The 13,143-nt window shown below is 45.3% G+C and overlaps 1 protein-coding gene across 2 annotated transcripts; it reads right to left on the reverse strand.

Moving 5' to 3' along the window:
* Nucleotides 1-279: 279 nt before the first annotated feature.
* Nucleotides 280-12,933, reverse strand: POLR3D (RNA polymerase III subunit D). 2 transcript variants are annotated; one of them, XM_026681147.2, is made up of 9 exons: nucleotides 12,816-12,933; nucleotides 12,057-12,222; nucleotides 9,694-9,737; nucleotides 8,126-8,277; nucleotides 7,171-7,295; nucleotides 6,053-6,224; nucleotides 5,121-5,380; nucleotides 3,470-3,622; nucleotides 280-1,960 (listed from the first exon to the last, which is right to left on the reverse strand). In XM_026681147.2, exons 2-9 carry the CDS (start codon nucleotides 12,210-12,212, stop codon nucleotides 1,838-1,840), a joined length of 1,185 nt encoding a protein of 394 aa, XP_026536932.1. In that variant the 5' UTR covers nucleotides 12,213-12,222; nucleotides 12,816-12,933; the 3' UTR covers nucleotides 280-1,837. The 2 variants fall into 2 exon arrangements, with proteins under 2 accessions (XP_026536932.1, XP_026536930.1); XM_026681145.2 differs by having other exon boundaries at nucleotides 12,798-12,933.
* Nucleotides 12,934-13,143: the final 210 nt, after the last annotated feature.

Raw genomic sequence — 13,143 nt, forward strand, 5'->3', positions numbered from 1 at the left:
AAGAGATCTAAGTCCAGCCCAGCTTGAATTCTTATCTCCCGCTCTTTTCCATTGACCATTAGTTGGCCAGTATGTTATGGAGAGCTTAAGCTTGCAATAAACCTTTATACTCCTTTGAACTGCTTGTATCTCCTGGTTTCCCAGGTGCTTATGTCAAATCTTACTGTCCTGCCTGGGTGTCCACTGACAGGTGAGGTGAAAATGTCTTTCCCGTTTCCTTACCTCGTAGCTTTAAAGTGCAAACCTATTCAAATTCCTTGGACTGTACACACAGAATCCTTCTAGTGTCTGTTTTTATTTATAGATATACAGGTGATAAATAAATGCCAACAACTTGACCACAGAACTTGTTGCTCTCTCCAATTTGGTTAACCAAGGTGATCAAATAAAGGTACCCAGTTGAGAAACAAAAAAAGACTTAACCGAGAAGTCATCTTTGTAGTCATCAGCATGCTCAGCTTTATGATTTCCCAATTGCTGTTAAGGAACAAAAGCCCAAGGAGCATGAATACTTTAATTGCTGCTCTCTAAAAATATTTAAACAGTTAATTGTCCTCTTTAGGAAAGCGTGATAAGAGAACAAAGTTAAGCAAATCACAACTTTCTTGCCATCACGCCTGAGTCCAAGGCAGAGTGAGAAAGAATAGTTTTAAAGCAGACCATTGAATTTAATAGGCATTTGTGTGAGAGAGAGGGAGGGAGGGAGGGAGACAGAGGGAAGTGTGGGGAGAGAGATTTGGGCTATAATGGCCTGAATATGCTTTTCTGATGACAAAACTGATTCCTGGTTCAGAAACAAAGGGAACTGCCATCCATGACTTCCTGTCCCCCCTGCCACTGCAGGAATCTTTCGCTTAGGACCACGGATCCAGCGATGCTTGGCTGCTTCCAGCAGAGGGAACGAAAGCCAGGTTAAAAGCACGAGACCCTTCCTCTTTGCCTTCTCCATTTATAAAAGAAGCCTCCTGCTGCTGCTTTTATCACACATAGCGTTATAAATACGAGACATGGCAGAGCTTGTCACCTAGATAATTATTTTCCCCCTGGCTATTCAGAGATAGGATGAAAGTAGCCTTAAGAAAAAAAAAACTTCACCAGATGGTCTGGACCAGGGCTCTCCAACCTTGGCAACTTTAAGCCAGCTTTGCTGGCTGGGGAATTCTGGGAGTTGAAGTCCTCCAGGCTTAAAAGTTTGCAGGGTTGGAGACCCCTGGTCTGGACAACAAGAGATATATGGGGGGATCTCACTGCAGAAGACACAGTCTAATCTCATGTGTTTTCCCAAACCTCTCACACCATCACCCCCTTTTTTTTCCCCCTACTGGTGTTGTGTGGTAGTTAAGATCCAAGAAGGCAAAACATAAAAGGGCACCACTGTCCCGATCTCCTACAGATGCTCGGAATGGTGACATCTTCTCCAGCATCTGCAGGGAAGAGCGGCGAAACAGCTTTAACCTTGGCTCCAAGGCTCACACCTTTCCAACCTGCCTTTGGGATAAATATCACCCGGGTAGTGTGCGCAATTAAGTCATTCAAAGTCATTACAAGGGGGCAAGTCATATATCCTGTGTGGAACTGGGAGGAAGGACGCAGCAAGCCCTTGGCTTCGAACCCTTTCCCCTACCTTCAGAGATTCTAGAGCTCCAGATAATCTCCGACAGTTAAGATGTCCATCGGGCTCGTTCCCATGAATGTTTGCCCATCTCTTCTAGCAGAGTCTTTTTCTGGCGACGTTTCCGTCTTCGTCAGCTCAGGAACAGGCACTTTTGGAGAGCCCAAATCACTCTTGTTTAGGCAGAACCACCAGCTACCCTGGCGAGGGGCTTTGCAGCGGCTCTTATCGATGCTTGTAGGCCAGCAAGGATTCGAAATCGGGAGCACAAACGAGCTTGTGCTTCACGTGGCCCAAGACGATCATCTCACCACTCCGATTGTCCCCAATGCTGACTGACACCAGTTCCTTTGCGAGACCAAGAGAAAAGGACAATTAGTCCAAAGCCCCCTTTTTCCCTCCAAAAAAGTAAAGCAAGCCAACAAGACCTAATCAAGGAATCTTTGCAGGTTTGAGGAAGCAAACAGATTTTGGGAAACAGATTTTTGAGTGTCAGCATAAGCCACTCATTAGATGGTCTCAGCCAGGTGCTCTACCTGCTGAATTCCCCCCCTGTAGAAGAAATGCAAACAATTCCCAGTCATTTAAACGAGGCTGGAGCCAAACAAGGAAAAAACAAAAACAAAATCTTGCTCTATGCTGAAAGATCGGGACTGATAATATCAGGGTATTTTTTAAAAAAGCACACAAGAAGAATACTTGCTTAACTACTCACTCCTTTCCTGTACCAGTAAGACTTAAATATTTCTTAACCTAGACCAGAGGCCCCCAAACTTGGCAACTTTAAGACCTGTGGACTTCAACTCCCAGAATTCTCCAGCCAGCTATGCTCTGTCCACCGGTCTTAAAAGTTGCCAAGGTTAGACACCACTGACTTAAAGAGATGCTTTGTGGAAAACCTGCGGAGAAAGTCAGGGCTATCTAGTGCCAGTTGGAAGAGCAGGGGACCAAACTGGGTATATCCGTTAAGATAATGGATGGAAACTGACCAAGGAGAGATTCAACCTGGAAATAAGAAGAAATTTTCTGACAGTGAGAACAATCAACCCGGTGGAACAGAAGTTGCCCACAGAAGTTGTGGGAGCTTCATCACTGGAGGCTTTCAGGGAGAGACTGGACTGCCACCAGTCAGAAATGGTGTAGGGGGGTTGGACTAGATGACCTGCAAGGTCCCTTCCAACTCTGACAGTCTAATGATATGCTTTGACAATACAATGTATTCTCCCATCAGTCAAAAGTCTATGCTAGAGTTCTAGGATATTCTTTTGAGACAGCCATGACCTAGATGACCGGGTACCTCCATAAACCTTTAGCTATGCTCTTTGGGATGAGCACCCTTTGAATCGTGTGGAAGTATAATTTCCCAAAAATTGCAGACTACAGGAACCATTAGCACCACTCAGGTGACCCTGAGGACACAGATAAATCTCCAAGTGGCCTCAACGACCCTCTAAAAGGATGCAAATGACCAGCGGTCTGCAAGGAGTATAAATCCCTTCCATTCCCCACCATCCAGCCTTAGAGCTGAAGAAGCTCCTTGGATGAGAAGCGAAATGTCTTCAAAGAAAAAAAAACAAGAGAGTCCAGTTGCCTCCTGAAAAAAGCACCTTTGGGTCTCCCATCAGTCTTAATGGCTATTAAGTCCCTAAGCCTAGACCCCCACCCTAAGAACACGAACATTTCCAAATCATCTCAACAGCGGTTTGACGGCAGCGTTTGGGACGAGGGGGTCACTCCGGCCCCTTTTCTAGCTGCCCGTTTCTTGCAACTGCTATTCCCAGGTTGCGCCGCCTCCGGCCACTTTGTGCTTGAAATGGCCTGCGAAGGGAGGCCACGTCCCACAAGAGCAAGGCGTACCTGAAGAAAGGAGCAGGGCGTTCCCATGGTTACGTCGAGGGTCACCTGGCCGAGAACAAGTTGCACCTTTCCTGACTTGCGGACCAGCAACTTCCCCACTTGCCCCTCGGAGAGGTCGCCCAGGGTGCAGGTATTCTCCGCTTCCTGGGTCTCCTGGGGAAGCAGAAGTGGGCAAGTTTAGGAGCTGGGGAGAAATCAAGGTGAGAGCGTTTGCAAACTCCCTCTCTGCTCTCCCTTAAAACGTCATGGCAACCTTGTTTTCTGGTGCCTGGAGCTGAATGCAAAGGTGTCTATAGAACAAGGGTGTCCAACTCAAGGCTCGAGGGCCGGATCCTACCTGCGGGGTGCTCAAAACTGGCCCTTGGGGCCGGCCTGGAAATAGCAAAGGACCAGTCTGCAGTGCCTCTGGGGGCCAAAATGAGGGCAGCCAAAAACCTGTGCCCCGTTTTGGCCGGCAGGGTGCTGCAAGGGGCACCTGTCCCTTCTGCCCCCACCCACCCAGCAGAGGAGAACTATAATGCTGATCCGGCCCTCAAAGAAATCAGTTTGACGCCCCTGCTATAGAAGCAAAACAGCCAAAATCGTTATTTTTGGAAGCTTCTTCACCTTCCACGAAGTATAGGACAATTATGCCAATGAAGCATAAAGGGGCTCAGTGGCTAAGACGCTGAGCTTGTCGATCAGAAAGGTCGGCGCTTCGAATCCCTAGCGTCGCGTAATGGAGTGAGCTCCCGTTACTTGTCCCAGCTTCTGCCAACCGAGCACTTTGAAAGCATGTTTAAAAAATGCACGTAGAAAAATAGGGACCCCTTTGGTGGGAAGGGAACAGCGTTCCATGCGCCTTCAAAGGCGTTGAGTCCTACCGCCACATGACCACGGAGACGTCTTCAGGCAGCGCTGGCTCTTCTTCGGCTTTGTAACGCAGATGAGCACCACCACCACCCCCAGAGCCGGAAATGAGTAGCATGTATGCGCGAGGAGGGGAACCTTTACCTTTATGCCGATAAAAACCCAACTCTGGGAAAACGTCTTGGTTCAAGCATTGCCATCCCAAATCAATATATATAACCAACAGTTAGACCACTGGTCTTTTTCTACAGAAATGTCAACATCCTGGCTTCTATCTGGCAGACTTCCAGATCTCCATTTGCAGCCACAAACACCATGCGCATTGCAGTAGCACAGGGGTCTCCAACCTTGGCAACTTGGAAGACTTGTGGACTTCCAACTCCCAGAATTCCCCAGCCAGCATAGCTTTAGGAATTCCCACCTTAGGAATGTGGCAAGTCCGAAACCCTTCCCTCCTAATACCAGCAAAGAGAACGGAAGAAAAAAGAATATGTAAAAAAGCTAAATAAAATGGTTACACATAAGTCAAATTTCAGGCTTGACAGGCTGCCCCCCTCACCCTTTTCAAAGAAACTCCTGGCCCCTGGTGGGATCAAAAAGGCAAGGGTCTCTTGCTAAGGAAATACCTTGCAGCAGAATTTTTAATTCCTAGTTAGTCCAGGGGGGTCTCCAACCTTAGCAACCGGAAGCCTGGCAGACTTCAACTCCCAGAAGTCCACAAGTCTTCAAGTGGCCAAGGCTGGAGACCCCCTGCAGTAGCGCCTGCAGATTCCCGCTGCTTGTTCCAGCAGGACACTCATACCTGGGTCTTCTCCTGTTTTATCACCATCATCTGCCCATCCTCGTTCTGCACTTCTGTTTTCAGCGGCTTAGTGTCCTGTGTGGGCGGCTGTCCCGGGAGAGTATCTGGCAGCTGCAGGAAGAGCAACTCTTCCTCCTTGGAGAGACTCAACCTGGGCAGCAGTTCCGCCAGGGAGACATCCTGAGGGAAGGGAGGAGGGGCTTTGGTGGGCGCTGGAGCCTGGGCACACGCCGTCTCCTCTTCATCGTGTTCCTCTTTCACTGGGGGAGGGGAAGAGAGAGAGAGAGAGAAAGAGAAAGAGAAAGAGAGAGAGAGGAGATTATCCAATATTTATCCCCTTTATTGTCAATTCAATCTTGCCACCTATTTTTATTTTATGTATTCTCCCCATTTTACTCTCTTAAACCCAATATATAACAAATAAAAAAAAACTAGGATCAATATAGCCGTTTTTAGTTAATACCTCCTTTATTAACAACAATAATCTCCTATTTACTATTATATATTATATTATAATATACAGTATTATTATATTATAGTATTATATACTATTTTATATGCATATATTTCTTCCCCTCCACCCCCAATCGGGTTCCACATGGTATTCTTTCCCTATTACACAATAAGTCTTATATTTATTCCAAAAACATTCATATAACCATTTCATATTTTACATTTTGTTTCTATTTAACCAGTTGTAGATATGAGTAACATATATTTATCCCATTTTCTAAAGCAGCTACGGGGCTGCTTCTGAAGACCACCAAATGACTAAATGTCCCTTTAGTGACCCCCTGCCATCGTACACTCCCCAATTCTTCTCTTCTTGCAAGAAATTAAGAGGGAACAGGTTCCTCGTACAACTTCAGGGCTGCACAAATGCCCACTTTATCCGTTCGCTCATCTGTTCCAGGTCAAGGTGAGCCACCTACCTTTTACCGAAGGTAAGCCTGTCTCCAGCTCCTCCTCTTTATGGCTGGCATTCAACAGCTTGCTGTCCTCTTGATCATCCCCTTCTTCCTTGAAAAGCCAACCAGAATGTGCCAGAGGCAGCTGGACTGGCTTGTTTCGAATGTCGTTTTTCAAGCCTGGGTCATCCAGGAACTGGGACCAAAGAACGAGAGAGAAAACGGCAGTTAAAAGAAGAGAACCGTTCCTGGAGACTATTTCACATCCTATCCCACGAGTCTGTTTTTTTGGACAATGAGGATATGTGATTTTTAAAAACCGTTCCTACTTTTTTAACGTAAGCTGGCCAGTTGTCTGGAATCTCTCAGCCTCTGAATTGAATGAATAACGCAACCAACCAATAAAGAGGGTTGAGGTAGTTTGTGATCCAATGTCAGGTGAGAAATGCAGTTCTTACTTTGCTGAGGGAATAGCTCCCTTACTTCAAGCTGCATATGCTGCTCCAAGCACAAAGCTTTGCAAAAAATCTCTCAAATGTAAATGCAAAACAATGTTCTGAACTTGAGAAAGCTTTGTTTGAAACATTTTGCCAAAAAGCTCAAACCGGTCTATTTTGCAACGAAGAGTAAAACACTTCATGACATGTTGCGCTCAAAACTGTTCTGAGACTAAACAATTTGCACGTTTCTACTTCAAGCCCTAACAGTTCATTTGTTCTGGGAATATCATGCTATGTAAACGAAGGAAGTGCACATGGTTATCTCTTACTCAGAGTTTAGCCTGTATTTCATCAACAACTGGCAATGTATCAATATGTGGATAAATGTTTCCACAGGCACAAACTTCCTAAACCTGCCCTTCATTCTTAAAGCTGAGATCGCAAAGGAATAGAGAAAGAACTATAGGTGGGGAAAAAAATTAACAGAAAAATGTCATCTTGTGTAAAAACCACAAATTTTGTGTTAAAATCAGATTACAATGAACTGAAACATTCTTATTTTAAAGAACATATATTTAAGATAAACACCCTTAACTCCAGCTAGCAATAGTGCCCACCAATGCCTTAGAAGTTGAGTCCTAATATAAGATAAAGTCCGTATTATTTCGGGTGTTGATGGATGGTAGCCACCCTCAAACTCACATCATCTTTCTCCAACATGCGCAAGATCTTCTTGGTCTCTTCATCCGTCTCCCTCTTCTCTTTCTTTATGTTGATGATGTGAGATGGGCCAAAATCAGACATATCCACAGACTTATCCCAGGTACCTGCACAGAAAGCAAGAACAGCATCCCTGCAAATGGCACGTCTCATAATGCAAATTTATGGTGGCTGGCCGAGAAGACCCTGGATGGCCAAGTCACCAACGCTAGACGTTTCATTAAAAATAAGCCAAAAAAGGCTTTATTAGAATGATCAGCGGAAACATCCATGTTTATGCAAACAAGGAAAGAGAAGAAAAGTCAAGGAGAAGGAATAAGGAAAAAGAGGATTCTGGAGAACACTGTGATTAATTTATGATCAATGGAACTGCTCTGTTCATGCAACACACTGGAAACAGATTAACCGTTTTCTAAGATTAACCGTTTTCTAAGGTTTGACCAAGAATTTTTGGGTAGAGGAGCAACACCCATTCACCCAAGGACGAATTAAGTACCAAGCCTAACCCGGCTCCTTGTTACATTCTGGCAGTTTTTACCAACCAGAAAAATAGGAATCCAATCTATAGGTGTCAAGAGTTGATGTCAGAATCTTGTCCACTTCACTCCAAATACCCCACACTGAAAAACTGCCTTCTCTGATGGACTTGCCCAACCAGTTTGGATGATGAGGATTTCTACACCAACCCTCAGGATGCACTAAGTACTTTATCACAGCTTACTTAAAAGCTCAGCTACAACACACTCCAATTTTACTAATTTATCCCATCCTATTTCACAAGTCTACCGTGATCCACCCTGCAGTACCGTAATGGCTGAATGGGTGGGAACCAGCGGGCTAAGAGTCTCGGGGAAAGCTTGATTGAGTTCACAGTGAACATTAAAAAGCCCAAACAGTTGCCCTCCTCTGGAATGCCCCAACTTAATCATTTCCAAACCTTTCTTCCTCATCATTTCTGCTGGGCCTTGCTCGAAGATGGAGTGCGACTGAATAACTTCGGGCCTCCCTCTGCTTCGTCCATGACTTTCCCTCTGTCGATCTCGATCACGGTCCTTCTTCTCTTTTGTGACAGAAAGGTCCTCCTTGGGCCTAAAGAGAGGGGAGGGAAAAAAACAAAAAACAGAGCAGAAGTATTCAATTGCTCGATGAGAGCTGCAGATCTCTGTCTTGAGGACTTAAAGCAGAGGTCTCAAAACTTGGCAACTTTTAAGACTTGTGAACTTCAACTCTCAAAATTCTCCAGCCAAGCATTGCATAGAATTCTGGGAGTTAAAGTGCACAAAGCTTAAAAGTTGCCAAGTTTGGGGATCCCCGACTTAAAGGTTCCAAAATATTCAGAAGGCCCTTTTCATCAGTAGCTTTATAAGGACTTCGTGGCTGAACCTCTTTCAGACATGCAAGAAGAACAAAGGATAGGGCTTCCCATGACAGAATTTCATACTGAAGATGGAGGTTGTGACCAAAAGGTTTATATGTGTTCTGCTAATAAAGAGGGGTCAGAGAGCAGGGAGAATGGTTGGGAATAGATAGCTGAAAGTTGCATGTGACTGAGGGGGAGAGGGGTGGAATAAGGAAAGGAAAAAGAAAGAAACTATATATATGAAAAGATCAACAAAAACAACTTCTGAAACTTCTGAAAAAAGACTCAAGCATTCTAAAGGTCTGTAACTTTCCACAATATCACCACGTAGTTTTAACTGCTTATTAACAACTGATTTCTTGGGCAAATGAGAAACACACTACAGTACCTACCCCCCACCCAATCCACGCATAAAAAGCTACAACTATATTATCCAAAGAGATTAAATAAGACAGCAGATAAGCACAGTGCAGGAACTATGCTTTGGTAAGGGCAGTAAGATTTTAAAGATTTTAAACTACTAATTTTTCTCCAACTAACAACTTAAGAAATTGCCCAAATAGTGCAAAGGTATAGGTTTCATTAACAGTCCAAATAATGTTAAAATATAGCATCTCAGGAAGTGGTACACAAGGGAAGGCTTTAGAGTAGCTGAGATCTAACAAGCATTATAAACCTGAACATGCGTTCATAGGATAACTTTAGGCTAAGGCTGAAATCTCCCATTTAGACAGATCTTCTAAATCAGTGATCCCCAACCTTTTGACGCCGCGGCCCGGTACCGGCATCAGCTGGGCACCGCGGCCCGGTACCGGCATCAGCTGGGCGCCGCCATCTTTTTGATGAAAAGTGCTTCCGGTGAGCTTTCTACCGGGAAAGCTCACCGGAAAGCGCTACGCCGCCATCTTTTTTGATGAAAACGTGCTTCCGGTGAGCTTTCTACCGGAAAAGCTCACCGGAAGCACTTTTTCAAGAAAAAAAGATGGTGGCGCCAGCAAGCTGCAGCCCGGTAGGAGTTGTTCCGCTGGACGTACGGTCCGCGGACCGGTGGTTGGGGACCCTGTTCTAAATGATCATTTATTGATAATCAAGCAGTTCATTTATATTAATACATTCCATGAAAATAGCATTGAAAGGGAACTTACTCTTCTTTGATTTTCCTGCTAATAATGTTAGGGGCAAAGGTTTTCTAAAAAAAAAAAAAAAAAGGAGACAAGAGAACAAGCATAATTAGGCACAATGTTTTGCTTGTGACATACTTCAGAGTACAGAGTGTGCTAAAATTGAAATTCCAATATTTGATTTGATTTATACAGCTACCCATCTCATTTTGATGTGACACTAGACACAACAATAAGATACATAAATATACTTAAGATTCTTGGGAAGAGAATATGTTTAGCATTCTTCACAAGTTGCATTGCTTGGAGAAGATACTTCTTTTAATGTTAGGGGAAAATGCACAATAAAAATATTTTTTTAAAAAATGTTTCAATGTTTAGGAGCCACAAATATTTTGTATTCCTTATCATTACAGTCCTAAGCTCTTGGCTTCAAGGTATGCCTTCAGCTTAATCAAAACTGACGTGTTCTCTTTGTTCTCTTTCCAAAACAAATGCCAATATCTCGAAATATTTGAATACCAGCATCAGAAGACCTCAAGTAAAACTGACTACTCCATATCACAAAAATGTGGTGTTTACATATAGAGTCAAATACCCTTGACATAACCAACCACTTCACAATCCACCAGATAGCTTGGTTATTGCATAACCAATTCAAAGCAACAAAAGGAACATTTAGAATCCAGAGAATAGCCTGTTTCTGATTTTTTAAAAGTTAATAGATATCGCTGCTACCAAACTGAACGAGATCAACATTTAATGAATTAAAACTCCAAGGTCAGCAATCTCCCATCTCTCATGATTTAGTATTCCTCACGGCTCACGGCTCTTTTACCTTAATAATGACCAAAAGTGGTTTTGCCAACTAGAGCAATCTATGCTCATGCAGATAAGCATCTGTGCCAAATATTTAGAAATAAAGAGATCCTGCTTTTCTTGAAAAGAAGTGGCCTTATCTTGCAATTAAAAGTCAGCATGTTAGGTTTTAATATGCTAGTATTTTACTGAATGGAGATTTGGTGACAATTGTCTCTCTGAGCTAAGTAACTCATCAACTCTCATGTCACATGAGGCCTGGAACAAGGAATGATGCAGAAATGATGTCTCAACTGATGATTCCGCAGAAGAACCAAAACATTAGAAGAGTTCCACACAGGCAATACTTCACCTCTACTGGGGACAAAACATGCAGTAAAAAGAGCAAAACGGGAGGGACTGGAACTGTTTTCAACTTCAGAAATAAGCTTGGAAAATATAGAAAACATAAGAAGCTCATATCTCAAAGAAGATTTAGTGCACATACAATCCATGCACTTTTAAACTTCTGAAAAAAAAAACCATATCAACACATTGTTTACCATTTCGAACGAAAAACACGAACGTTATAGTGCAGCCTCAAGTTTGCAATGGTTAGATGAGAGTCTTAAAATTCTACCTCCAACCGGGGAGGGAAGAAAGGGGAGAAAACCTTGGTTTGTTTGCCTATGTGATTTAGCCCTACTTACTTTTCAACACTGTTCCATGCACTGCACCCTTTAACCCCCAATGTTCTATGCAGCTCCCACAATTGCCACCCCTATCCTGAGTCTATATAGGTAGCCCTTGACTTATCACCACAATTGAGTCCAAAATAACTGTTGCTACTACCATTTTATGTCAGAAGCGCCTACCAAGGCACTTCTGGGTTGAATGGACTAGCTGGTGACACCACCATCTTCCAGGGGATGCTTGAGAAAGCTTCTTCCATGTCCCTAGTATGCATACTTTCGAACTGCCAGGTGGGCCCACGTTGGGACAAATTGACAGGAGCTCATCCCATCACACGGCTAGCTCTCCGGTTTTGAACTGCTGAGCTGTCCACCTCTCAATAGTCTTCTAATTCAATGTTCTAACTCCATGAATGCAAACCAGCACCCAAATTTTGGTCATGTGACCATGGGGATGCTGCAACAGTTGCAAATGTGAAAAAAAGTCCACACCGTGTGTGTGTGTGTGTGTGTGTGTGTCACTTTTTCCAGTGCTGTTGTAATTCTGAATGGTCGCTAAACAAGTGAATTGTAACCTGTACAATTTCTAAGGAGGCACAGTAAGTCCAGCCTTAATTAGTCCTATTGTGTGAATGTGTGCTTTTGGGTGTCAACTCCTGGCAATTGCCGGTCCATGTAATTTTCTTGGCAGTTTTGCCACGGCCTCTTTCCTAAGACTGAGAGAGAGGGGCTGGCCCAAGATGATCCAGCTGGGTTTGTGCCTAAGCAAGACTAGAACTCACGGTCTCTGTTTCTTGGCTTGGCGTGTTCACCACCATACCAAACAAACTAACTAACTGGACTAACTAGGAATTAAAAATGCTGCTGCAAGATACTTCCTTAGCAAGGGACCCTTGCCTTTTTGACCCCACCAAGGGTCAGATCTCGGGAGCGGATGGAGGGCAGGCGGCCTGCCGAGATTGGCACGGGAGTCCTTCTCCCTATTAACCCTCGAGCAGCAGCAACTGAGGGCCGGGCACTCTCCGGATCGCCACTGGACGTTCCTTCGGACATCTTGCAGGACCTGCCGAAGAGAAGAAGAAGAGTTGGCTGGGAAAAAAGAAAAAAACACCCTTCAAACAAGACAAAACTTCTCCGTTGCCAACCACGGATGTGTAGGACGATGGGTCTCCATTCTCCACATGCACCTTTCCGAGGGGTAGGTACCCCATGTGGGCTGTGGATGATGGGGTTTGTAGTTGTGGAACAGGAGGCAGCCCACCCACCCACCCACCCCCGAGCTGGGCTGGCACCATTCCCAGGTGTGGAGCCAACGCCCTTCCCCACACATTTCCATCAGTCCTGTGGTCTTTACCAGGGACTAAAGATCCCATTGTCCCCAACCCCCCCCCCCCAGGGTACCAGTGGAAGTGGGGTGCAATGGTCCCACCCCTCAAGAAGGGCGCTGTGGAGAATGGGACCCGTCACCACACGCGCCGGGAAGGTCCAGGGTCCTCTTCTGAGCTAAAGAAAGGAGTGGAGGCCACCAGGAGAAGCACCAGGAATGCCAGTCGAACCCCCCCACACCCCTCCCCGCATTGCGGGCCATCCGCAAAAGCTTCGGCACTGTCTCCCCCTTCCCGTTCACGTCGCCCTTACGGAAAGCGCCCCCGTCACCTGGTCTCCTCTCTCGGCCGACCGAAGGACGTCTTCCACCTCCTCGGCCCGTTCACGTTATTCCGCCCCAACTCCTCTCAGGGCGCATGCGCGCGCCGTTCAACCGCCATCTTAGCCTACACTCCCACGTCGTTTTACACGTTCTCGCGAAGGGGGGCGGGGGTCGTCCGCCATGTATGTCGCGGGCATGGCTTCTTCGCCCCGCCCCTCCGACAGAGGGAAAGCCGGCAGGGAAACCGGCCATCTTTGTCGCGGGCGGATGCTTGCGCTTACGTTGCATTGAATGATGGAGAGGGTGTTATATCCCGTTTGGAGGAAGGATACGAAA

This window comes from Notechis scutatus, chromosome 7 (assembly GCF_049901735.1).
Source record: "Notechis scutatus isolate UNSWTSFEM ecotype Mainland chromosome 7, rNotScu1.2, whole genome shotgun sequence".
Taxonomy (NCBI): Eukaryota; Metazoa; Chordata; class Lepidosauria; order Squamata; family Elapidae; genus Notechis; species Notechis scutatus.

Coding starts and splice junctions, on each gene's coding strand:
- POLR3D (XM_026681147.2), bottom strand. CDS start 12,212: ATGTCCGAAGGAACGTCCAGTGGCGATCCGGAGAGTGCCCGGCCCTCA. Junction 9,738..12,056: donor CCCTTGGTGGGGTCAAAAAG/GCAAGGGTCCCT, acceptor TTTTTTTTTTAG/AAAACCTTTGCCCCTAACAT. Junction 1,961..3,469: donor CGCCCTGCTCCTTTCTTCAG/GTACGCCTTGCT, acceptor GGTCTCGCAAAG/GAACTGGTGTCAGTCAGCAT.